At 39.5% G+C, this 26,292-nt stretch overlaps 1 protein-coding gene across 2 annotated transcripts; it reads left to right on the plus strand.

The window, feature by feature from the left end:
* Window positions 1-438: 438 nt before the first annotated feature.
* Window positions 439-18,191, plus strand: ZNF330 (zinc finger protein 330). Of its 2 annotated transcripts, none has more exons than XM_046657284.1 (10): window positions 439-627; window positions 2,788-2,919; window positions 4,841-4,860; window positions 4,966-5,036; window positions 7,733-7,812; window positions 10,227-10,353; window positions 10,795-10,899; window positions 14,814-14,860; window positions 15,932-16,049; window positions 17,230-18,191. In XM_046657284.1, exons 2-10 carry the CDS (start codon window positions 2,800-2,802, stop codon window positions 17,502-17,504), a joined length of 963 nt encoding a protein of 320 aa, XP_046513240.1. In that variant the 5' UTR covers window positions 439-627; window positions 2,788-2,799; the 3' UTR covers window positions 17,505-18,191. The 2 variants fall into 2 exon arrangements, with proteins under 2 accessions (XP_046513240.1, XP_046513239.1); XM_046657283.1 differs by having other exon boundaries at window positions 439-618.
* The last annotated feature ends 8,101 nt before the right edge of the window (window positions 18,192-26,292 follow it).

Here is a 26,292-nt window from a genome sequence, read left to right on the forward strand (position 1 = left end):
AAAAAAGAGGGTAGTACAGAACTCGCCAGGCAACTAAAGGCGCAGTTCGGCCGGCAAACACGAAAAGTGGGTTGTGAGGCACAAAAGATGCAGATAGCGGAAAGTTTCCAATATAATTAGGCAAGAATTTTTCTGTTTGCGGTAACTGATCCACTACCAAGTTTGCGAGTTCATTTCCCTCTTCCTTTCAGATTTTTCTCTTCCTTTACATTTCCCCTTTTCTGAAAAAATTAAATTGAGGGGGCTCCCGCGTCGCCTTTCCCCCTTCCGTTCCCCCATTTTTCCTCTTCTCTCTGGCACCTTCTTCCTTCCTGGATCAGGTCTCCTGCCCAGGATTGGGAGCTCCGCCCCCCGCAGGAGTGGGCGGGACCGGGGCGGGGCGAACAGAAGTGGGCGGGCCCTTGTCTGTCGACGTGCTGCCGTAAGGACGCTGTTGACGTAAGAGGACATCCGGTGCGGCTCTTAGGGTCCGAAACTGCTTCTGTCTGCCCTGCTCGGCTCTTAGTGGCTTCTTCCCCGGAGCCGAGGTCCCCAAGTTTGATCTGCTGCTGCGGCGGGCCGGCCTCGCATCGTTCCCTGTCCCTCTGTCCCCGGAGTGAGCCCGACCTCCCCGCGAGGGTGAGCGAGGTCGGCCGGGCGCGCGAGGGAGGGTGCCCGCGGGCGGGTGACGGTTGTCGGCTCCCCGAGCCGCGTGGCACCTCCGCCGGGGCTCCTCTGGACGCCGCCCTCCGCCCGCTGGGTCCCCCGGCTGCAGGCTTTCCCTCCAGAGCCGCAGTGACCCTGTGCCCCTTTCCTCCTTTGGTGACATGGGTCATGTCTTGAAGAAGTCCGAGCGTTCCTGGAGAAGGGCTTAAATTCCTAGCAGGCTGAGAAAAAGAATTCACGCTTAAGTTTCCAAAACAACTGGGGGAAAAAAAAATTGAGGCTCAGCTCTCTGAGCGGATTCACCCCTGGGGACGCAGAAGATCCATCCCGATGAGCACCCCGTGATGATTTTCTGAACTCCTTTGGCCAAGGCAGTACAGGTTTTTTTTCACCCTGTAGAGTTGGTCATTTTAAATGCTGGAAGGGTGACCTGGTGGGATTGGACGTTCCTTAAGTAACCAAACCTCCTGGCTTGATTTTTAACTCACAACTTCCCACCACTTAGTTTTTGATTGAACGTTCTAACATGAGTTGAAACCCAAAGTAGGAAACTTTATGAGTGACCTTCAAGTATTGTTTCAAATACAAGGTGGTGCATGATTTTGCTGTATTGTAATATGCCCTTTTGAGTGAGAAATAGGAATTTCTTCGAGGTGTGCTTTCTTGGAACTCTCTCCATGTGTCGTGGACACGGTTTGGTTTCTTTGAGTAAGAATGTTTTTGTCTTCAGGGAGGTCATGTGTCATAGTCACCAGGGAGACTTGATCCTGTCCTTGGAGGTTTAGAGTTTGTAGATCTTGAGTAGGGCCTGGAAGTCTAAATCTGTGTTTTTAGGAACATCTACAGTTGGATTTTGAGAATCACTCTTAGAAAAGACCTAGAAATTTTAGATTCGTATTTCAGAGCAAGCGCATAGACTCGTTTATTCGTGTATCTCTTTGTTTATTGAGTGCTTAATATACGCCAAGCAGGGCTGGGAGGCAAACATTGTCAAGGAAGATAGGGCTGGGAGGCAAACATTGTCAAGGAAGATAGGGCTGGGAGGCAAACATTGTCAAGGAAGATAGGGCTGGAATCCTCAGCGAACTTAGAGTCTTCAGTCAGATTGGATGAAAAGCCAAATAAAAATGTGTTATTTAGTAAAAATCTTGTTTTTCTAAATGTGGTAGTTCCTTTAACTAAGTGATGAAAGCTGGTGTAAAACCCTTATTTTGGTATGTATTGTAAATATGTACTCTTAAACATAAATTTGAACCCTGTTAAAGTTATATATTCACTGCTTGTAGAGAGAAGGGGGGCTTTCAGAGTCAAAGCAACGATAATACCTTTAGGATCTTTTCAGAGAGAATGGTTTGGCTTTGTGGTCAGTGTTGTCATTTGACTTCACTATTAGATGGTCGATTTAGATATCGCGTAGGAGAAACAAGACTTGTTATATATACTTCATGTCTTGGCAGCATCAGGTCATCTGATTATAAAGCTCAAAAAAGTCATATAAACTAGGTAACTAATTGACTCTTTTTTTAGGATTGACACCTGAGCTAACATCTGTTGCCAATCTTTGTTTCTTTTTCCCTTCTTCCCAAAGCGCCCCCAATACATATTTGTATATTCTAGTTGCAGGTCCTTCTAGTTCTGCTATGTGGGATGCTGTCTCAGCATGGCTTGATGAGCTGTGCTATGTCCGCGCCCAGGATCCAAACCTGTGAAACCCTGGGCTGCTGAAGCAGAGCATGCGAACTTAACCACTCAGCCAAGGGGCTGGCTCCACTAATATACTTTTGAATAATATCTTGTTAATGATATATGCATAATAGTTTTTTAAATTAGGTACGGAGTAATTTTTAAAGACTCCTTAACATCAGAGAAATTTTTTTTCTCAGTGGAGAAAGATGTTTGATGTTTGCATTTTTTAGAATTGTTTGGTAGTGCAAATACATGCCTTGTTTTAAAAGTTGTCTATTTTATTTGGGATAATGTGTGCTTAATGTTTCATAAAGGCTTAAAATGTGCTTAACTGTCAAAATGACGGTTGAGTTTAAAATTTAATGAGAATAAGAACACTTCATTTTACTATTTCTTAGTTTATATAAAATAGCAAATGCAACCAGGCGATGATATCTTTTCCATTCTCTTGCGTAGAAAGAGGGGGAAATGCCTAAAAAGAAGACTGGGGCGAGGAAGAAGGCAGAGAATCGCCGGGAACGTGAAAAACAACTCAGAGCTTCGAGAAGCACCATAGATTTAGCCAAACACCCGTGCAATGCTTCAATGGTAACGGCCTTTTTTGATGGCAATTGATAGTTGAAAAACTATATAGCATTTATCTGAAAAGCATCTGAATAAAATTTCAGTGAATACAGTGTTGCTGCATATATTTAATTGAATTTGAAATCTGTGGTAGAGGCATGTCCATTGTTTTCTTTAACACTGAGTAGCCATGATTCTTGTTTGACTTTATGTTAATTATAAACCTAGCATATTACCTTGGCTGCTGTTGGTGATAGACGTTGAACAAGCATACATGCTAGGAACTGTGTGACGTCTTCCAGCTTCTCTACCCTTATATACCTTAACTCAATTTGTCCTATTAGTTGGAGCCTTTTCATCATTTTCTTTTAGCAATTCTTTACTCATTTGATTTCTCTTTTCTCAGCTTTCCACTTTTCCCAACATCTCTTGATTTCCTGTTGTGCTACCTTATTTCCCTGCACTGAGTCGGTTAGTCCTCGTGATTTCTGGGCTTCTTTGGTCAAAGTTGTAAAAAAGCAAAGATTATTGTATCATCATTACCCCTTTCCTTTCTTTGACCATGTTTTTCTGAGTGGCCCCACATTTCCCTATTTCTATTCCTCTCTGCTTTTTCTATTCCCACTACTTCTCTTTCTTCTTTTGTTTCATCAAACATATACCAAATGCTTAAATATGACTTAATTCTGCAAACATTTATTGTGTATCTAGTCTGTGCAAGGTCCTATTTTAGGCACTGTGGGTATGCATAGATAAATGACACAGTCTGTTTCCACAAGCTTATAGTTGTTTTGTGTTTTACTTAAGACTTGTTTGTTTATAAATGACAAATCCAACTTGAACAACTGTAGGGAGAAATAGAGTTTATCGAGTGAATAATGGACTCACTTGCGTAGTTAAGAAGGGCAAAGATGTAGCTGGGATGCAGGGACAGCTGGAACCTGGAGTGACCTTGTAGTTCCATCTTTTGCTTTTGTTTCTTTTTTGCTTATCAGTTCCATTTTCTCAGGTTGTCTCGCTTCATTTGTTTGGGTTTGTAGGCATTGGCAGCTCACATGTCTCACATCACATATTGTTGCCCTCAGAGAGGGAAGGAACTCTGATAGTTTGGACTTGGGTGGGTGCCTATCCCAGGGCAAATGTTTGTGGTGGGGGAGCAGGATTACATAGCACAGATAGGACAGTGGGGACTCCCTTCTGTGTGTCAGGGTCATTTATAGAGAAGAGGGGTATAGGGCAGACAAAACAAGAAATAACTCACTTACATATAAAGACGGCTAGACTTTGGTAAGTGTTGCAGTAAAGGTGCAATTAGGACTAAGGTACATTAGGACTGAGAGGTGCTAAAGTTGAGTGTGTGGATGGGGTACAGTTCACAGAGCGTGTGGAATCATCACCAGAACGTCCAACAGGTAAAGGTTAGGAGGAGGGACTTTTCAGGGGAAAGTATTAGAATAAGTAAGACATGGAAAGAGCGAGTACAAGACATATTTTGAGAATAGCTGACAAATAGTGACTCGGATCTGAGGAGACTAGGCCAGTGAGGTTTAAAAAGTGGGTGGGGACCAGATTGTTGAGAACTTTTAATACCATGTTTAGGATTCTGAATTTTCCGTGAACTTCATCATATTGTGTTCTCTACGGTTGCTTGTGTCCATTCTGTATTATTTGTCTGATTCCTTAAAATTAAAAAAAAAAAGGAAAAAACAAACTAATGCTGTATTTAGCCTCTTTTGTGAAAATGCCACTTCTTTCTCTAGTGTAATAAGCCCATGAGCATACCTTTGTTATTAAAGTATGTGTAGGTGCTTGTATATGTGGGTGAAGTTGGAAGGTTTGGGAAAGTGTCACTTAAATTTTAACATGAAAAACAGAATAGTCTTTATGATGTAAGTAAATCTGCAATCTTCAGCCAGTATTAAATTAGTGTTTTTATATTTTACAGGAATGTGACAAGTGTCAGAGGTAAATTTTTATTTATTTCTTTTTCTATCTATATGTAGTAATATAGACCCTCTGACCGTTTATCTGATATTGACTGTATTTTAAAATTTTATTTTACATGACAAGACGGCAGAAGAATAGAGCATTTTGCTATTTTTGTAATTCTGTACAGAAGTTACCAATTTGTGCACAGTGTGGTAAGTATATGATAACTAAGGACACATACCTTTTCTTTTATCAAAAATTTGTTTGGCAGTTAACCAGTTTGAACCTGTGGGTTTATCATTATTGTTTACAATAATGTTATGCTTTACCATTAATAAAATAGCATAAAATGTTATTTGGCCCACCAGCATACTGTCAAGTCTTGATTTTGTCTCTTTGATGTAATCCTGGAAAAGAGTTAAGACACAGTTTAGATAGAGGTTACCAACACGTTGCTTTAAACATTAGAAGATCAGATTTCAGACTAATAACACTTGTGATCCTGAATATTTAATTGTAATACCTTAGTCTTGTTGATACCCATTTGTTTACTTCTCTAAATTTTGATTCCTGCTGAGATTGCCTGCATTACTGCAGTGTGTTAGATAGACCATTGAGAATAATTTGTTCCATATTTACCTGGTGCCAGTTTTTGTGATCAGCTGTTTTTCCGTTTGGCGCTTAGCATGTGGTTCTTGAGTTTCCTCACATATGTTCCCAAGTGATTGCGATAGAGTTCCTAAGCCGTGTGCTCAGTTCCCAAGTATAAGTGGAAACTTTTATTCAGAGTAAATGATCATTCTGAGTAAAACTAAATGGTAGTTCATAGAACAAGATTGGTGTTTCCCAAATATTCTTCCACAGAATATTTGAGATATTAATAGATATGTTTAAAAACGATGCATACATTTGAGAAATGCTGCAAGTCTCATCCCCTCCTTTCCATCTGGGAGATTTCTATTATATATTTATATGTTAAAGGTTCTGAAGACACCCAGTAAAGAAACTTGAGTCATTTCATTCACTCCACATTTACTCCCTAAACTTCTATTTGAACAAACAGCCCCTTTGGTTATGGAGTAATAGTTTCAGGTGGAACACAGTTTAGAATATGCTCATGTAGGTGTGTTTACATGTGATAACATTGCAGACAGTTAGGACTGTTTAGGGCTACATCCCTGAATGTTTCTAGTATAATTTTAGCATTCAAAGATGTCTTTTGGGTTTAAATTTTTTTTTTTTTTGAGGAAGATTAGCCCTGAGCTAACTGCTGCCAATCCTCCTCTTTTTGCTAAGGAAGTCTGGCCCCCAGCTAACATCCATGCCCATCTTCCTCTATATGTGGGACGCCTGCCACATCATGGCTTGCCAAGCGGTGCCATGTCCATACCCAGGATCCGAACCAGCGAACCCCAGGCGGCCGAAGCGGAACGTGTGCACTTAACTGCTGTGCCACTGGGCCAGCCCCTGGGTTTATAATTAATGAAAAAGAGAATACTGGCCTAGATAGACCACTCATCTGCCAGTTTTTATATCCTTATTTTACAAAGGGCAAATGAACATAGAGTGAGAAAATGGATTACGAAGGTGGTTAAGTTTGTGTTAGGACCTTCCCATCTTTTCTGTGTGTCTGGGCTTGAATTTTGTAGTGCTACACAAGGATGCATTTCCCACCTACTGATTCTTGTACTTAGTGTTAGACATGGAACAGTTGGGTAGCTGCTGCCTGTCATTTCCAGTCTTTCTTTCTTCCCATTTCCTGTTGTCTAGCTTTGTTCCTCAGATATTGAAGATAATGGAAAATTGAGCATCTTCTGTTTCTTTCGTGTTCCACTTTGTGGAGCCTGAGATGTGTGATTAATATGTCACCATTAATCTTCACATAGTATGTGATAAGTGAATTTCCTGATAGCATTTCGGGTTGGTGATTTGCTGCTTGATGAGAGCTTTTGTGGCCTCATTGTGATTTTAGCTCTGTCACTGTATTCCTGACTTTTGTGCTTACTTGGGCACTATTTGAAAATTCTTTTGGAAGAATGTTTACTTTGGCCCTATGTTTGTAAATTTTTCCATATGGATAAACTTAAACAATGAACCAGATAAGTTGTATAATCATGTTTGGTTTGGTTTGAGGTGTTGTGTGGAAACAAATAAGCAATAGCTTCAAACCAGACTTATTCTTTATAAAATGTAAAATTCATCTTAAAGCATAGCTTTTTAAAATCTATTTTAATTCATCTGAAAAGTCACAAGATTTCAAACTGCTATAATGACCATTTCTGTCTGTTGGTTGTCATACTGTGGCGGCTGCATGTTGCTGTGATGCTGAAAGCTGTGCCGCCTATGGTATTTCAGACCAGCAGGGTCAGCCATGGTGGACAGGTTTCAGCAGAGCTTCCAGACTAAGACAGACTAGGAAGAAGGACCTGGCCACCCACTTCTGAAAAAATTGGCCATGAAAACCCTATAAATAGCAGTGGAGCATTGTCTGATACGGTGCTGGAAGGTGAGAGGATGGCGCAAAAAGACCCGGCAGGATTCAGCTCTGCTGTGCGCAGGGTCACTAGGACTCGGAATCAACTTGACAGCACTAACAACAAATAATGATCATTAGATAACAAAGCATGAGCTGCAATTTCTGATATTAGTACGAACGTGAATTAGCATATAATTCATTTTTAGACATTTACTAATAAATTTCTGATCTCAAAAGATCTGACTCAGGTAATGAGATCTCAGTTATATCCGTTTCTGTTTTTAGTTATGTAAGTAGTAGACAGTGCTGATTTCTATCCATTTATTTTCAAATTATTTCTGTAGGAACTTAGGTTAGATAAAAAGAGGAATTAGTGAATACTTGCATGTACTACTTTGCAGGACTAATAGTGCAAATTTGTTTCTTTACTAGGGAAGACAAAATGCATGATGAAGTCTTCAGATTGTGTCATAAAGCATGCTGGTGTATACAGTACTGGCCTTGCAATGGTGGTAAGCCTCCTGTCCTCATCTCTTAGAATAGGAGGTTTCTAAGGATAAGAAAAAGTCACTCTGACCAATGGTTATTTTTTTCTAGATAGCATTGCTTTGTCCCTTGGCTCAGTCAGTCTGGAGTTATGTGGATTTTCTGTGGCATGTTCTTTGTATGATTTTTCTTTATTACCCACTTGTTTTTGACTGCTTCCTTTTTTCTTATTAGCAAACATATAAGGAATGGAAACTTATTTAATGTTGACTTAAACAGAAATTCATTTGTCAATAGTACCTTTCTGATGTACCTTACTTAGACTTCATAGGATATTGTGTATTATGCCTAAAGTCCTGTTTAACCAAAGTTCAAGCTTTTGGTGAAATAAGCAACCTAGTTCCAAAAGAACCTGGGATTAGTAGTTTTTTTAAAGCTTTACATTTCAAATAAGAGTACATACTTAACCCAGAGTTATACATAATTTCTTCATTACATGTAGAATTTTCTAAGGAAGTTTATTGTTTTAAATAAAAAACACAATTGCATTGTATGATGCATTTTGTTCTCTTTTTCGCTGAAAAAATGTTATCCTTTTAACCAGTTTTATTGTATTCTGTTGTGTAATTTTCTGCTCAGGTCCAAATTTCAGTCCACGAGGAAAGCAATACTATTTTTACATCCAGCAGAATATGTTATTTATAGTAACTTTCAAAGAACATATAATTTTCTATCGTGAGACAGACCTTTATATGTTTCATATGTGCATGTCTTGTAAAAGCAAGGAGTTAGAATTATTCATAATCATCTTGTGAATTCCTCTTTATTTTAAATATAGAATTGTCAATGTTATCTTTATTCAAAAACTGTTGGAATCTTCCTTGGTAGCTTGTTATGTCTAAATTTATCAAATACTTTTTAAAGAACTCACTGAGTTGTATGAGTGTGAATGATCTCTTCTTATATGAAGGAAACATTTAAGTAGAATCATTCATCATTAGCTGTAAATTGTAGAAAATGGTTTTCTGGAAATCTCTTTGCCTGTTGAGATTCCCTCTCCCTTCACTCTTCTGCACCTGCTTTGCCCTGGGAGCCTGACCTTTGCGTATGGACTGGATCAATGGCTTTCTCACCTTATGACTTCCCTTTGGGTTCAGGCAGTGGGGGTTACTGGCAGGAGACCTGAAGCTGGGGGGAAATTACAGTCTGGCTGTTTGTTCTCCCAGCTCGCTCCCTACCTGGATTGTCCTGGTTTGAATGTGGATTGGCCACAGTTCCTCTCCACATGGCCAGGTAATCCTCTCCACGTGGCTCTCTCCTGGGGTTCTGGTAACTCCGTTCCCTCCTCTTGTTTCAGGTGCAGGGATGGTAACTGCGTCATCTCTCAATGTTTTTTAAGCCCTTCCCTGTCCTTTATAAATCATTTCTTTTAACTCCTGGGTTACGTCGTTTAGTGTGCCATCTCTTTGTTGCTAGAATCCTGAGTGATCCAAGAGATATATTTGAGGATTTGCTGTCTACACTCATATTCCATTTTTATCAGCCAGAGAACATCCTGTTTGCTCTTTACTCCTTTTGTTACGGAGTCTTGAGTAGTAGAATGCTGAATTGAGATGCAGGAGACCTGGGTTTAAATCTCAGCTCTGCTGTACTGTGGCCCTGGGATTCGGACTTAGTCTTGGGCCCGTGTTCCTCATCTGTAAAGGGAAGACCATCTAGTCCCATGTCCTTAAGAGTCTTCCTAGCTTTTAATGTTCTGTAGATGCCATTGTGTTATTGAAAGGTATAGTCTTACCATCTTATCTTGATACGGAATTGGACAGTCTTACCCTGTCATTTAGTTCTGTGAATTTTACTGTAATTTTTTTCATGAAGAAATATAATAATGATTTAATGCATAAATTGCTTTAAAAGAGGCTGGTAGAAGTTTAATATTTTCTCTCAGTTATTCTGGAAGGCTATGTGATGATTATTTTATAAATTACAAGGATAATGAGGAATTTTCTTAAGTCAGAAGTATTAGTATTTGAAAAAGTTCACTTTAGTTAGCAGAATTACTATAGACAAGAATGCTTAAACTGTGGACTCCACACTTCATTTGAATTAGAATTCAGTTTGAAGGTAACACTTCCACTTTCTTGACTTACTTTAATCATTATTAATAGGGGAAGTATTTAGTTTCCCCCTTGCCTCTTTTTCTTTTGATTTATAGCTAAGATGTTTATGTTGTAAATAGCTGTTGGTAAAGTAGTTTGATTTTCAGAGAACCCGCTTTGATTTTTGCTTAAACAGTACGATTTTTTCTTTACTGAAGCCACCCACTAGCACTGAGGGTTGATAAATTGCTAAATGTATACAATTTTGATGGTTGCCATTGGTTAAGTAATGATTGCAGCCCATAGAGTGACAGAGATGAATTTGTCATGTCCCTCGGTTGCAGGGTGCCATATGTGACTTCTGTGAGGCTTGGGTTTGCCATGGTAGGAAGTGTCTCAGCACCCATGCCTGTGCCTGCCCTCTCACCGATGCCGAGTGTGTGGAGTGTGAACGAGGTGTCTGGGACCATGGTGAGTAACTGCTTGAAAGCAGTGAACTTTGCTGTAAGTGACGGCTGGCTTTGAAACAGTCTGGATCCTCTTTTTCAGATTTTTTTAAGGATACTGTTAATTCTAACTGCTGGCACAGTTTGGTTATCAATTTAGTTGGGAAAGGCATTTATATTAGCAGTAATAGTCAATGCTGGGATTGTTTATCTAAGCAGATGGGGCAGGGGGTTACCGGCAAGCATTGTGAGTATTGTATGAGTAGCTGGGGCATAGTGGGAGTTCACTGCTTTATGTTTCAATTTGGCAGGTTTCATTGTAGCGTTTAGCAGAATGAAAATTGCTGTGACATTTTGGTGTAAATCTGAAATAACTTACCATCTTTTCTGAGCAGTTTTATAGATATGAGTTTTTTTTAAAGTTCATCATATTTACATTTGTGGGTTTTGTTCTTTAATCCAATAGGAGGCAGAATATTCAGTTGTTCTTTTTGCCATAACTTTCTCTGTGAAGATGATCAATTTGAACATCAAGCCAGCTGCCAGGTTTTAGAGGCAGAAACATTTAAATGTAAGTTTTTGTGTTAGATATTCTTTATACCCAAGATTCTTAATGGTGTAAGTGTTAAACTTAATGAAAAAGGAATCTGGTTTTTCCTGCAGCCTCTTATGGACTCTGTTTAACTCAATATCTATTTTCTGTTTCTAGAAAAAATTCAGCACACATAGTCCATTTTTTCCAGTAGGTGGCATTTTGGTTGGGTTAATTCTTCATTTTGTGGGGTTGATCAGGCATTATAGGACTTGTAGCATTCCTGTTCCTGAGTACTAAATGTCATTTTCACCTGAAAGTTGTTATAACAACTGCTCCCTGGCCCAGCACACACGCACCCAAATGCCCCCAAGTAGGTGATACCACCCCTAATTTGTTCCCGCTTGTTGGTTCCAGTGATTCCTGGACGGAAGTAGGCATCAGAAACACCTGGGCAGGTTTTTTAAAAATACAGGTGCCCAGGCCTCATCCCTGGAGATTCTGTCTTTAAGTCTGTGGTGAGTGCCAGGAATGCGTATTTAACCTTCACACGTAATTCTCGTATCTTCCAGTGTGAGAACCAGTGTTACTGACTGGGTCGATGTATCATATTTACAGATAGCTTGCGTTTTATTTCTACTCTGTTGATTCTCAAAAACTCAAATTTTGGAGTTAAATACTACTTCACTTCTACTTACTGGCTATACGATTTTGGGCAAATCACCAAATCTTTCTAAACCTGAGTTTCTTTATCTATTAAAAGAAGATACTAATTTCTTTTTCAAAGAGTTAATTAAAATGAGAATCCATATAAAGTGTTATTATAGTCCCTGGCACTTAGAGAGCCCTTGTGAAATAGTAGGTACCATCATAGGTAAGACTAAAATTCCCCAGATACTCACTTCCTTGAATTTGGTTTTTGTTCTGGTATGAAATGCTAACTTTTGTATTTAGCTATAAATTTAAAGTTGGTAACTTATCAATCTAAGATATATATATTATATCTTGCAGTATATGTAGATAGATATATAATTCTTGCAATATTATATAGAAATTCTGAAAGGGTAAAGGAACATCTATATATAGCATTTTTGAGTCATTCTTAGGCTTCTGCAGAAAGAATAATGTAAAATTTGAATTGTTTTATTTGGGGCTTGAGAGCTTTGTGTATTTTATAGCGTGCGAACCCCAAAGACAGGCAGCTGTGAGTGATAAGGCTATAGTTCCATCAAGAAGTTTTAGTGATTCGGTAAAAAAGGCAAAGGGAAAAATATGAACACAGAGTAATTGACAGGATTTTAAGATAAATTCTATCACCATGTCTTTGATACCTGATATTAAACTCATTCTCATTGCAGACTCACAGGTTTCCTTGGCTTAGTGTAATTTACCCTCTTTCTTTACTTTTTTTCAGTGCTTTATTTTTTCTGTGTCATTCTTCCTTCATCGGTTGCCATCCAATGCTTGAAACGTTTTCTCTGAAATTCTGTCCTAATCATAACCCATAAACCCCAAAGATAGTTTGTTTACACCCCTTAATTGGTCATATGTCATCATTTATAGATTTGACCTTACAACTATGAATTGCAGTATTTAGAAATTCTTTAAAATACTTATTTACTGGGCCCAGCCCCTTGGCCGAATGGTTAAGTTCGCATGCTCTGCTTTGGCAGCCTGGCATTTGCCGATTTGGATCCTGGGCGCAGATCTGTGCACCGCTCGTCAAGCCATGCTGTGGGCGCCATCCAACAGGGGAGAACGAGAATGACCTACCGCTGGGATATAGTGTTGGGTACTGGGACTTTGGGGAGGAAAAAAAAAGGGAAGATTGGCAATAGATGTTAGCTCAGGGCCAATCTTCCTCACACACACACAGACAAAGTTATTTACCTACATAATTGGTGAAATGGATGTTAAAAGGGAGAAAAAGCCCTACATGTGTTTCCTCTGCCTTTATTTATTTATTTGTTTTTTTGAGGAAGATCAGCCCTGAGCTAACTGCTGCCACTCCTCCTCTTTTTGGTGAGGAAGACTGGCCCTGAGCTAACATCCGTGCCCATCTTCCTCTACTTTATATGTGGGATGCCTACCACAGCATGGTGTGCCAAGTGGTGCCATGTCTGCACCCGGGATCTGAACGTGCGAACCCCTGCCGCCAAAGCTGAACGTGCGAACTTAAGGCTGCGCCACTGGGCGGCCCCTCCCTTTATTTTTTTAAATAATTAAAATGGTCTTCTAATTTAAAATGGCTCGTTGTCAGCAGGCTTTGATGCATTCCCGACCTGCTTTCTTTTAAAATACTCTGAAGACATGGAGATAGACTTAAAAAGAAAACCATTTCCCAATCTAAAACTAGGAAAGGCAAGCTATTTTTAGAATCTGGGAGAAGTGCATTCTTTATATAAGTCCAAGATTGTAACTCTTGGGGGGAGACATCATCAGGCAGTGAACTGAGTGCGTATGTGTGGGGTTGAGGGATTGGGGAGAGAGGACTGGCCGTGGCACTCTCCCTCCCGCTTTGAGTTCCCAGGGGTGAAGGTGCAGGTGGGGAGACAACACCAGTTTGTCGGGATCATGTCTCTGTGGCATGTCAGGTTCAGGCGGTGGGGTGAGGGGAAGACTCGTTATCAGAAATGCCTGTTGACCCTGGGAAATGGGCTTGGGAGCTTTGTACGTTCACTGTGTGTCCTGGCTCTGTATTTGAAAGAGATTTATAGTATTTTGGTTAAATCTATCTTTCTTTAGATTGAATGAAGAGTGAGCCTAGAAACACTCTGGGCGCATCTTCAAGTAGAAATGATTGCGGTTTCTGATTTTGTCCTTCACAGACTGAAATAGCTATTATTGGAATAATTTGGTATGCTTATGTGTGCCTAATCTATAGTAAGTACTCAGTTGATTTTAACTTCTATTATTAGCATGTAGGACAAGTAATATAAATCCAGTCAAATTATTGGCATTCCTGGGAAGAAAGCAGGATAGGTGGACAGAAGCAATAATGATACACCTAACTGAGAACATCATCTGTTGAGTTTAAAAAAAAATCTTCCCTGTTCAGATGGAAAACGTTCCTCGTGAATCAGGCAAACTTAAGTAAAAGAATCCGCAAATTAGAAAGGTCTGGTCAAATATTTGAATTACAAAGAGAGGCTTCCTTTTATTTGTTTTCCTTTCTGTTTTTTTAAGACCTCTAAGTGAATTGAAAGTTAATAATTTGTATTCAGCTTTATCAGGATAAGGCTTAGTTTATTTTCTCTGTCTATACCTCTGTTACTTATTTTTTTCTTCCGTTTTTTGGTACATTCAGTATGTGCCAGACCTTCTGGCTTTTCCAGTGTATTTGCACTTAAATTTAGAATCTTCCTCATCAGTCATAGATAATGATTAATATGGCTTACCGACTGAAGTAGGGATAAAATATTTTGGGATTTTTTTCATCTATTTTACTGCCCACTTCAACATTATTTTTTTTCAGTCACCTTTTTCCAACCAAAGCATTCTATTCTCTTATCAGAAGTTATGCAAAAATGACAATAGCTTGCATCACCAGGAAAGAATATGTATTAATGGAGATAATTATTCCTTTTAAAATTTAACTATTATTTGATTAAGGGAAGTGCTTCAGCCAGTGTCATGGAAAAAATGGTATTTCACCATTCCGGTTTTCTAAATGTAGTTTAGTGACGTTTCCATCTCCTAGATCTGGAGAAGTAGAAGGAGAGTGGAGACTAATTAGAGCCAAAATAGTGGAAGAATGTTGGGTGTGTGTAGTTGTTGGTTTCCTTCCTTCTGGTTGGGGATTCCATCTCAATTTTGTGTATCCTCTAAGTTATATTATGAGACAGAAAAAAATGTTAATAATTGATCTGACATAGTATATCAAGTACAAATCTGTGGAAAATAGTGTTTTCGTTCCAAATTTGAATCTGGACTTTACGTATTTTCCCCCACAGGTGTTTCATGCAATCGGCTTGGTCAGCATTCCTGTCTCCGTTGTAAGGTATACTTGTGAATTTTCTATTTTTAGATTTTGTTTTTCATCCCCATACTCCTCCGCCTGCCCTTGGATTATTTATAGCTATAATTGATCTACCAGGGTCCTGAAACATTAGGTAGTTTAATTCTTTTATTTTAGAGATTGTGTAATTGAATTGAGAAAGCCAAAGTGGCTTTCCAAAGGTCATCCAGTTGGCTTGTCTTAGAGTTGACATTAGTGCACGTGTCTTCTGAATCTCAGCTCAGTGTTTTTACACCTCACTTTTATGGAGAACATTCTGACCAAAATGGTGGAGGTATAGTTTACCTAACGTCAAAATGCACTTGCTTAGGAGAGTTTGAGTGAAATGAAGATTTTCATAATGTTCTATTTCCTTAGACCTTGTTTGCTGCATTTCTGTTTGTCAGAGATCACTAAACAGATGCAGCTGACTCACTTCCTCTCAGAGGCATTTCTCTGGTTCTTACATCTTAACCCTATCTCTTATTTCTCTCCCATCTCTGCTCCAGTTTTACCAAATGGCTTTCAGGTCTTGTGTGTGCTGTTCGCTCTGCCTTAGATCCCTCTTGCATCCGTGCTTACCCTGCTGCAGCCCCCTTCTGCTTCAGATCTCAGCTAAGACTTCCTGTCTCCCGGGCACCCTCTCCTGAATCCCACATCTGCTTTAGCGCGCCTCCTCTGCACTTCCCTTCCAATGCATAGTGTCTTGTAATGGCCTCTGCCCTTGTCTGTGTCCCCATTCAGACTGTATACTCCGTGAAGGTAGATAGGCTGGTCACCATTATGTTGTCAGGGGCTTTGTGAATACTCATATATTTAGGAATGAATAAGTGTGTCTACGTGTCGTACCCTGTGTGTAGTTTCTGCCTTGTGATAGGTCATAGTTCAGAGGAGTCCTTGCAAAGACTCCTTCCTTTAAGACATTCAAGTCAGGAGTGTGGCCAGTCCCAAAAAACTCTTAATTTCTTCCCTAACAAAACTTTTATCTTTAAATTTCCTTGAAATATGGAATGATGTCTTTGTATATTTTTTGAATTATTGATTTGTTTACTTATTTTTACTTCTCCTCTGTAGGCTTGTTTCTGTGATGATCATACAAGGAGCAAGGTGTTTAAGCAAGAAAAAGGAAAACAGCCTCCCTGCCCAAAATGTGGACATGAAACTCAGGAAACTAAGGATCTTAGCATGTCAAGTAAGGCTCTTCTTAAAATACCACTGGAGTGATTTTGTTTTCGTGCTTAGACAGGATTTCTCTCTGTTTTTCACTTTCTATTTTTGTTTTTGCCTCTTCCTCCTATTTGAAAAGATTCATGCATTCTCTTAAGCAAGTGGAATTTTACAGCCTTTGAAAATTTGTGGGTAAAATTTCTCAATTTAAGTTAGGAAATATACCATCATTCATTTTGATATTTGGCATTTGCTTCAGTTAATGACATAGTGAGTACTGAAATTTAAGACCGAAAAGAGTGATTTTTCTGTTTTTGCTGAGGCTTCCTTTTTAAATAATTGAGTAGTTATAAATCCTTAATATTCAAGTGCTAGTAGTCTTCAGTACTCAGAAGCTGGAGTTCAATCTGAAGCCATTCCTAGGTGTGTGGTATTTGCGCAGCTATGCTTATTATGTGATACATCACTACTGTAGGAAGTTGTTTTGTGGCTTTTACAGAAGTTTTCTATGAAGGAATAAGACTACTACAAGCACGCTTATAGTAATGCAGTCACGATTTTGTTAGAGAATTTGATTCTTTACCAAACATATCAGAAGGGAACCATAATTCTAAATGATTGACAGTACTTTGTTTAATCAAAGATATAGCTGTACAATGAGGTGAGACTGATGATTTTGCTAATTTTTTGCACTGAACTTTGTGTTGCTACTAAGGCAGAAGAAATGAATGGCTTTGTCTTCTAGGACATCTGAATTATAAAACAGCTCTCAGGAAAGATGTAATGACATATGAAATCAACTGTTCTCTGATTTGAAAATAAGCATTTAATTGATCAATCAAACGAAGGGCATTTGAGTTTTTAACATGCCTTATTTAACTTATGTTCGGAGAGTACTGTGGTTCTTACTTTGTTTTCCAGCTTTTTCTCGGTTTAATAAAATAACACTGTCATCTTTATTATTTGTTATATATGGTGTGTATGTAGACCCCACTCTGAGGAGGACAGAACTGATTGTTGTTTTTAAGGTCTCCTGTGTTTCCAGTTAAATATTAAGTGGGGAAATTAGGAAAATGTGGCTTACTTTTTCATTTGGGAGTAAGAAGCAGCCGATCAAGTGTATGTAATTTTAAATATTGTAGAGGAGAGTGAGGGTGTAGAGAAGTGGAACTGACGAGTGCTGTGTACATGTCTGTCTTTTTTAGCGCGCTCCCTGAAATTTGGTAGGCAGACCGGAGGTGAAGAGGGAGATGGAGCTTCTGGGTATGATGCCTATTGGAAGAACCTTTCCTCTGAGAAGTATGGTGATAACAGCTACCATGATGAGGAAGAGGATGAGTATGAAGCAGAGGATGATGAAGAGGAGGAAGATGAAGGTGGAAAGGATTCAGATGCTGAGTCGTCAGATTTGTTCACTAATTTGAATTTAGGAAGGACCTATGCCAGTGGCTATGCTCACTATGAGGAGCAGGAGAGCTAGGAGAGCTGCTTGCCCCTGTGACCTTGTCTGAGAGGAGCAGGGATGTGTGTGCTTGATGGAGTGTGTGTGGGTGTGCAAAAGTACTGTTACTTAGACTTGTGCAAAAGACTCGTCACACTTACTAGGGCATAGCATTTTTATAGGAATTGATAATCAGGCTTATAGCATAAGAAAAATGAATTTCAAATGTAGGATGTTTGTTGATCCAAGCAATTGAAGCATCATGGATTAGATTTTTACTGATTTCAGTTATCTAGTAGGTTTTGCCAATTAGATACATATACAGGATAAAGGAATAGGATGGTAATATATTTGTTTGAATTAAATTGCTGTTTTTATTAAAAAAACTGCTTATAAATTCATTCTGTCTGATTTTGTACAATGAATGGGTAAAATGAATTATTGTATTTTTCCTTGTATGTCCACAGGATAAAAGTCAGATGGTATATGCTAAATTTTCATTAACTATTCATGTTATCTTAAGTAGTCATGATATGTATGTTTTAGCAATTGACTCATTCCTTTCCTCACAATGTCTGTCCTGAACAGTATGTATTATTAATGCCTAATCTATAGACAAAGGTGACTACATAGCTGTTTTTCAGAGACACAGAAACAGCATTATTACACAGATGCTTTACCCAGGAAATTTCATTTCTCTTGAATAAATCTAGTATTTCACTTATATACTTTTGATGTTTAATTTATTGTTCTCATTTCTTTTAAACTTATTTTGGAAAGCATTCCAATATTTTAATATAAATTTTGCTTCATTTTTTTGTCTAATATGCGAAATAGGTAGCAGAGATTAATAGTGTGGTGGACACAAAGTTATGCAGCCAGACCCCATCATTCATGGTAGGTGGGAAATGGACAGTTGCTGGCACAAGTTCCAGTTGTTACAACTTATGCTGGCAATGAATTGGATGGTGTGGTAGAAAGGAATGCATTATTGGACAGGCTGGCATTTGAGAAGTATGGAGAAAATTGCCGCTATAAGGATAACAGGGTTTGATGGCTATTGCCAAGCTGTTCTTATTCTATGGAAACATAATGAACAGCTGAGGGCAATAACCGGCAATGGAAAGCCAGGCATGAAAGCCAGAGGGCCTCTGGATGCATACGAGAAAGCTTTCGTCTCTTGCAGCAGGTGGGCTGAGAAAGCTGAGGATAAAGCCCAGGATAATAGTCTGAATAGATAAACTTCAAAGACAGTTGCCCATCAACGCGGGTCTATTATGAAAGGTCAAAGAACTGTTTGGGAAAACCTGGGACACTGACAAATGAGATGGAGACAACTGAATGGATGCTGCTGAACACTGTTACTCCCCAGACTCCTGAACTTTCTGAGCCTGCTGCCATAGCCCAGTGCTCTTAAGCCCTCCCTGACACCACTCCCAAGCTCGGTGACAATGCAGAGGTCTCTCCCGAGGCAACATGTGCCCACTTCTGGAGTTGCCCTATCCCTAGGCCACTAGGCCTAGAATTAGGGTTAAGTAACTATATTTAGGGTTAAGCAAAACTCAGTTTAAGAGAAGACAGAAGAAACAGGCTATATCCCAAAGGAGCTGCAAGAATTGGCCAGTATATACTGGGAGGAGCTGGAGGAGGTTGCTTGAGACAGGCATCTGAAGGTGTTGATCAAGAGGGTCAGAAGGTGAGATTACGGGGGCGGTGTGATAGCAGCATCTGCATTGAGTCCTTGGGTTATAGGATAAGAGCTACCTGAAATTAACAAGATTTAACACCCTGGCTAGGATCCCGGGAGATGGTGTGAACTCACTACCAGGATGGCTTCTAGAAACGTGGAAAAAGCAATGGCCAATTCTGAGCAAAGTTCAAGTGCCAGTATTACTGTGGCAGATGGAAAGGATTAAAAGATTGAGGGAAGTGGATATGCTGGAACAGATAGATTATCTTTAGGTGGAAGATCCATCAGATGATTTTGTTCCATGGGAAGGCCCAGCGAACAAACCTCTTAACAAGGTCATGTAGACATATGCTGATAACAGGGCCGCAAGGGTCACTAAAAAGTTTAGTGATAATCCTAGGCTACTGCTGACCATAGAGACAAACTATTACATTATTTAGCTTGCTGAGGGCAATGGGTGATAAGACCCCAAAATAATAGTGGCCAAGTGGTAGTGCCTAATTGCCAAAAATCAGGGGGTCGCAATTATCATAATGACAAGATGGGAGTGGTTAGCCAAGGGCGCCTGGCCTGCAGAAAGTTATGGAGAAGTTAACAGAATACAGCATCCTTAGGGGCAAAAGAAAATGGGCAGCCAATGAGTCCTACTCATTTTGTACCATTAGACAAAATCAAGGATGGATAACATGGAGGCTGAAGGGTGGTCATCCCAATAAAAAGTTATGCACAGTCCTGCAAGTAGATGTTTGTTACCCCTTTTTTCTCTGGTGGAATGTGAGTAGAACCCAGGTGATTCGCTTGGGTTTTCTGGGTGTTCCTTTGCCTACTTGTGGCCATAATGGACACGGCAAACCACCCAAGCCTGTGAAGGGCATGGTGCCTAGAGCCCTGGGGGATAAATGTCTGAGTCACGCGGCCAGGTAAGCAGCTGGGACAAGCAGAGGAGTAGCGGTCAGGTAGCTTGAGGGTCTGCCTCAGCTGCAGAGCTGCCTTGGCTGGATCAAGGCCTTCCCAGGGCAAAGCATGCACCTGGTGACCAAGTAACTGGTTTGGCTATTTTGGCTCACTGCTGCCCATCTATGACAAATAGCTATTAAGCTAATATCCCTGTACAGAATCTAGTAGCTGACACTTAATATCATGGGGCAAATATATTTTCCTCCTTTTCATTTGGTCATGGTTTGGCAAACTCTTTGCTGGAATATCATAATGATGTGTGTAAGGGTGACCTTCGTAAGTCACCTACAAACTTCTGCTTGTGCAGAATGCATTAGTCCATTTCAGAAAGTGAATAGACCGTATAGCATGCACACCCGTGTCTTACAGAATGACCCTGGTTACTTATTTGCCTAATGGGAACAATTCAGAGGACGAAACTTAATATATTAAATCTTTAATCGTATTTTGTGTGATCAGACAGAGATAGTACAATGATAAATTAGATATACTGAAGCATTATTAATAAGGAATCAGAGTTAAAACATAATGTATATAAAGGCCAGAGTGTTTCTGATAATGAATCTTTGTGGAAAGTCAAAAGAATATGCAAACTGCAAATTGCTAATTTTCTCATACTACATTGAGAAGTCTAGCTGCAGGTCTGCCCAGACTCTCAGCTCTTTCTCTTCCACTCAGGGCATCTGCTGGGCTCCTCCTGGGTTCCCCTGCTGGGTGGTGTGACCTGCAAAATCTCTTAAGGCAGTAAGTTGGGCCAATTGTAAGGCTCCTCTTCTTTGTTTCTCATCTCTTAGGGATCACTATCCCTTTCATTATCTCACGTCTTGTGTCTTAAAACTGTTATTTTATATATTTTTTCTCCTCTCTCCCCCTTTCTTCCAGGTAGGAGAGTAAATCTGGTCCCTTCTACTCCATTCTGCCTGAGCTGCAGTCACAATCTAGATATATTTTACTACATAGAAACTAGTCTTTTAGAGCTGACTCATCTTTGACATATTATTTTCCATCCATGTTTATAAGGATTCTTTTAGTGTTTTTAATCCACCAGAGAAAATAGGGGTAACAAACATCTACTTGCAGGACTGTGCATAACTATTCCTAATTCTAAGTCAGTTATATTAGTAATCTGGCCTTAAAAAAATCTTGTCAGTGATTTTCCATCAGTAAAATAAGAATAATTCTTATTACCAACTTTATACTTGGGTGATGTAAGTTTTAGAAATTGTATTTATTTGCAGGTTTAACGAAAAGACATGTTTTTACTTGTCAGGAGAAATGGCAAATAGCAATCCTTGATTTATTTAAAAAAAATTTAAAAGTTACATTTCCATATTTAGAGAAGTCTGAAGGCTAACTTGATGAGAATCCTGGAGTTTTGATGGATGTCTTGGGGAGCATTTTATTCTTCTTAATTTCTATGCCCTAAAAAAGTTAAGCATCTTTGGCTCCATGGTGACTGAGAGGAAGGGATTAAGAGCAGCATTCTACAGATCCTTAGTTCCTTAGAGATTTACAAGTTAGGAAGAACCCTAAGTATCGCTTAGTTTAGTTCTCCACCCTATTCGGGAGTCTGCTGTAGATCACGAAGTTTATCCAAACTGTTTAAAAACTGTGCTTTTTTTTTTTAGAACTGCATATAGTTGTGTCTATCTTCACAGGAAATGAACACTATTATTCAGAATAAGATTTGTTAACTTAATCATATGTACCTGAGGCTTAAATAGAAGGATCATGAGATCCTGACTCATGGATAGATTTTTAGATTTTTGGCGGCATTAAAAATCTATCTTAGTGTGGTAGGCAGAATAATAGCTTCCCAAAGATGTCCGTCTTAATCCCAGGAAACTGTGACGATGTTGCGTTGCATTGCAAAGAGGAATTAAGGCAGCAGATGGAATTAAGTTTGCTAACCAGCTGATCTTAAAATAGGGAGGTTATTTTGGGTTATCTGGATGGGCCTAATTTAGTCACAAAGGTTCTTAAACGTGGAAGAGAGAGGCAGAAGAAAAGGTCACAGTGATATGATATCAGAAGGACTTGAGTCTCTCTTGCTGGCTTTGAGGATGGAGGAAAGAGACCATGAGCCAAGCAATATGGGCAGCCTCTGGAAGATGGAAAAAGCAAGGAAATGGTTTGTCCCCTGGAGCCTCCAGAAAGAAACACAGCCCCATCAGCATCTTGATTGTAGCCCAGTGAGACCTGTCTTGGACACCTAACCTACAGAACTGCAAGATAATAAATTTGCATTGCTTTAAGCCACTAAATTTGTGGTAATTTAGCAGCAATAGGAAACAGACTGATTTAGCTCCGAAACCTTAAATGAGAGTGTTAACACTTTGGCGTGTTGCATGTGATGACAGGATCAAATGTTTTCACATAGAATAGTTATTATTTCCAAATGAAATTTAAGTGCCTCAGAGTTTCCTGTAAAGTAATTGATAGCTAAACCATAAACTGGGTGAAGAAATTTATAGCAATACAATTCCTCCAAAAGAGGAAGTAGAGGGTGGAAAACACAAAATCTTCCACATGTTATCACATTGTCTGATAGTGTTCACATTAACGAAGAAATTGAAAACTGACTGATGAAGCTCTGTACTCTTTAGGATACTGTCACCAGGCTGCAATGAAAACAAAAGATGCTAAATTATTGATACTGGCAGTCATCATGGTTGTTGTATTTGGTCTTTGGAGTTCTTTGTTCAATACTGCCTATGAGCTTTTTGTAGACCAATGAGGACTAAGTCATTAAGGAAATCTCAAAACAAACTCATTCTAAACACTGGAGAAGTAAGATTTCATCACAGTACAACTTCCTTGGGCTACGTGTACATGAAGAATTCCACACTTGAATTAATATAAGAAAATGTACAGAGAGAGAAGAAATGTTCTGTGACTGTTTTTCATATCTGAGACCTTGCACAGCCCCGAGAATGCAATTGCGGAGTCCCATGAGTCCATGGATGTACCAGTTAAAAGACCATAGCTCTTTTTGTGCAAAACCTGTGTGCTAAACACAGGCATAAAAAGCAGAGTAAAGATAGCAACAGATTGTCTAAATAGCCTGTGTAACTGTAAAGCAACACATAATTTTTACATCGTTAATGCCAGGAAATAACTACAATATAGTAGAATCACAATTATAAATATACAGGGCTTGCACACGCGCGCGCGCACACACACACACACTGCATTTTAAAGTGAGCTTTACATGTTACTGGTGTAACATCTCTATAAATTTGTTTATTCCTTATTATACAAATTTAGTATAAAAGTTCCTTTATTTCTTGATTCTAACCTTAGATATCAAGTTTTTCTTAGCCTCCAAGAGAAGGAAACGGTGTTTAAAAAACACAGTGAAAGCAGGGTTCATTTAGTCTCTACAGTTTTAACTTTGAGTATCTGGCATCAATACTATCTAACCCCATGAGGGTATAATTTACCTTATGAGCTCATCAAATTATCTGACTTTGCTGAAAGTATCTCTATCTTTAAAAAGAAATGATGTATTTAATGCTACCAGACAATCAGGAAAAAAAAGAGGAGTAATGTTTAGTGGAGCTTTATTTGCTTGGAAACTCTTTTTCATGGATAAAAGAAAAGTTTAAAGAAAATATTTTTTCTCTGAATTTCAGTCTGGAATGCCACCAGGCCCCTCATCAGCTTTGAACTTGAGTCTAAAGAAAACATTTGATCTTCTTTGTCTTTCAACTTGACAAAATGTCCTTCTTCTTTGAAATCCCCTTTTTGTTTCATATGTGCTTGTCAATGTGTTTTGGAAATACGAAGCTCTTGGGGGTAACGGCCGAGTCTTTTTTGTTTAACCTTTGAACACCCTCCTATGTGTCTACTCCATCCAATTGGCATTCCAAAAGTATTGCTCATTAAAATCTTATTCTTCCTATAGTGTTTTGGAAATAAGAGTAGGTGTTGGATTTAACTTCTTCACTTAGAGGCTTTAAATGAAAAAAAAAACACTCAAAGGTAAACATTTCATTCCTTTCAACAAGTATTTCATGAGGCCCTTTGCATGGCAATAATTAGTGATCATTGAAAGATTAACTGACATAGCCAGTATGATCAAGCTTTGTGGCTGATACATAAGAAACTTAAAAGTGGTTTATGGATTCAAAGGATTTATGCTCTTTTTTTTTTAAAGATTGGCACCTGAGCTAACAACTGCTGCCAATCTTTTTCTTTTTTTCCGCTTTTTCTCCCCAAATCCTCCCAGTACATAGTTGTATATTTTAGTTGTGGGTCCTTCTAGTTGTGGCATGTGGGACGCTGCCTCAACATGGCTTGATGAGTGGTGCCATGTCTGCGCCCAGGATCCGAACTGGTGAAACCCTGGGCTGCCGAAGCGGAGCGTGCAAACTTCACCACTTGGCCATAGGGCTGGCCCCAAGATTTATGTTCTTATCGGGACAAGAAACCATAACTGTTGCCAAATGATGTTACTCGGTCAAATGACCAAAGAGCACCAGATTCCAGCCCTAAAATAGCTACACCTTATTGAATGAAATACGTTTACAGAGAAAAAGGCAAAGTTGTACTTTGTTATCAGGTGGAGATTTGCTTTAATCCTATGCCAAACCCCCGTGACCTAGGCTGAACCCCATGGAAAACTCTTCCTTCCTTAAATGCTACCAGCCTGAAATGCCCACTTGATGTCTCTCTTTCATATACGTAGAGTGTGTAGATAGGGGTGAAGAGAAGCCAAAATAGAGACCAAAAGATCATGATAGAGAACAATACAGGAAAGAAATATAATCTATTAAAATGTGTCACGTGTCTAAATATAATAACAAGGATAGCCCCATGTAATTCTAAGTGATCTTCCCTGACTCAGAGGTTACCTTTCAGTAGCAAGCCTCTGCTGTTGCCTTAATTTTTGTTGAAATAAAATATAAGCAAGAATATTCTGATTTTATTTCAAACAACTTAGTCCAGCTTTTGCTTTGGCAGAAAGCCCATACCAACTGAAAACTCGCCATTAGGAAGAATGTATTAGCTGCTAAGATAGCCATTAATAAGTAAGAATGTGTAATCATGTATAGTTCAGGTAAATGCATTTGCATAACACCTTAGTCTACGTCTTGAATCATAAACCATTCAATGATAAAATCAGATATTTTCCCCTGGCATTTGTAATTTACTCACTTTTCATTTTAAAAAGGCACTTATTTTGGCTGGCATTCAGAGAATTCTTGACTCCTCCACATGTTGATGTCTTCTGATACCTGAGGGCAAGACTGCCCTGACCTCCATTTATATTTCAACCATGAACCAAATCTGGACATAGACATCACTGCCCCAGCAGAGCACACTGCTATATTAGCAAATTATATCATACAGATACTATTTTTTTTTTCCTGAGGAAGACTAGCCCTGAGCTAACATCTGTTGCCAATCTTCCTCCACTTTCTATGTGGGTTGCTGCCACAGCATGGCTGACGAGTGGTATAGGTCCACGCCTGGGAACCGAACTGGTGACCCCAGGCCACCAGAGTGGAGCATGATGAAGTTTAACCACTAGGCCATGGGGCTAGCCCCAAGACACTATTTTCAAGGATAGCTAAAGAGAGTATTGTTCTTAACTCTCTAAAGAGAGTTTTGTTCTTATGGGAAGAAAAGGGAAACCAACATGACTGGCAGAGAGTGAGAAGGGCCTGGCACTCACAGGAAGAGGAAGAACTGGATCCCCACAGGGCTCCCTGATCCAGAAGGAGGGCTGCTGGGTGACCCTTGAAGCCTGCAGCAGAAATGGTTGGTGGAGCCAAAGGCACACATGCAGCTTTGGGTAGCAGGAGCCAATAGAGTCTGTGATGTCACCCCTTCATCCATTCTTCTTAAAGCCATTTTGGCTTCTGCCCTACCCCACTGCCCACTTCTCAGAGACTGCTTTCATAAGTGTACCAGTGACCTCCGTGCACCACATCCAAGGATCAGCGCTCTATTATCTTACCTAGCCTATCCTCAGTATTTATGCGGATGGCTACTATCTTTCCCCTCAAAGGTCTGCCCTTTGGTTTCCACCATCTCACCTCTTCCAGGTTCCCTCCTACCTCACTGGCTGCTCCTCAGTCTCCTCTGCTAGCTTTGCCTCCTTTCTCCACTTTAAATCCTGTATCCAGATGTAACTAAACCTGTAGCTGGACACATTCTACCTATAGGATCTTA

The sequence above is a fragment of the Equus quagga genome, chromosome 3, assembly GCF_021613505.1.
Source record: "Equus quagga isolate Etosha38 chromosome 3, UCLA_HA_Equagga_1.0, whole genome shotgun sequence".
Taxonomy (NCBI): Eukaryota; Metazoa; Chordata; class Mammalia; order Perissodactyla; family Equidae; genus Equus; species Equus quagga.

Excerpts from the sequence above, each read along its gene's own strand:
- ZNF330 (XM_046657284.1), top strand. The coding sequence starts at position 2,800 with ATGCCTAAAAAGAAGACTGGGGCGAGGAAGAAGGCAGAGAATCGCCGG. Across the intron at positions 2,920-4,840 it reads ACCCGTGCAATGCTTCAATG|GAATGTGACAAGTGTCAGAG; the intron begins GTAACGGCCTTT and ends TATATTTTACAG. Across the intron at positions 10,354-10,794 it reads ACGAGGTGTCTGGGACCATG|GAGGCAGAATATTCAGTTGT; the intron begins GTGAGTAACTGC and ends TTAATCCAATAG.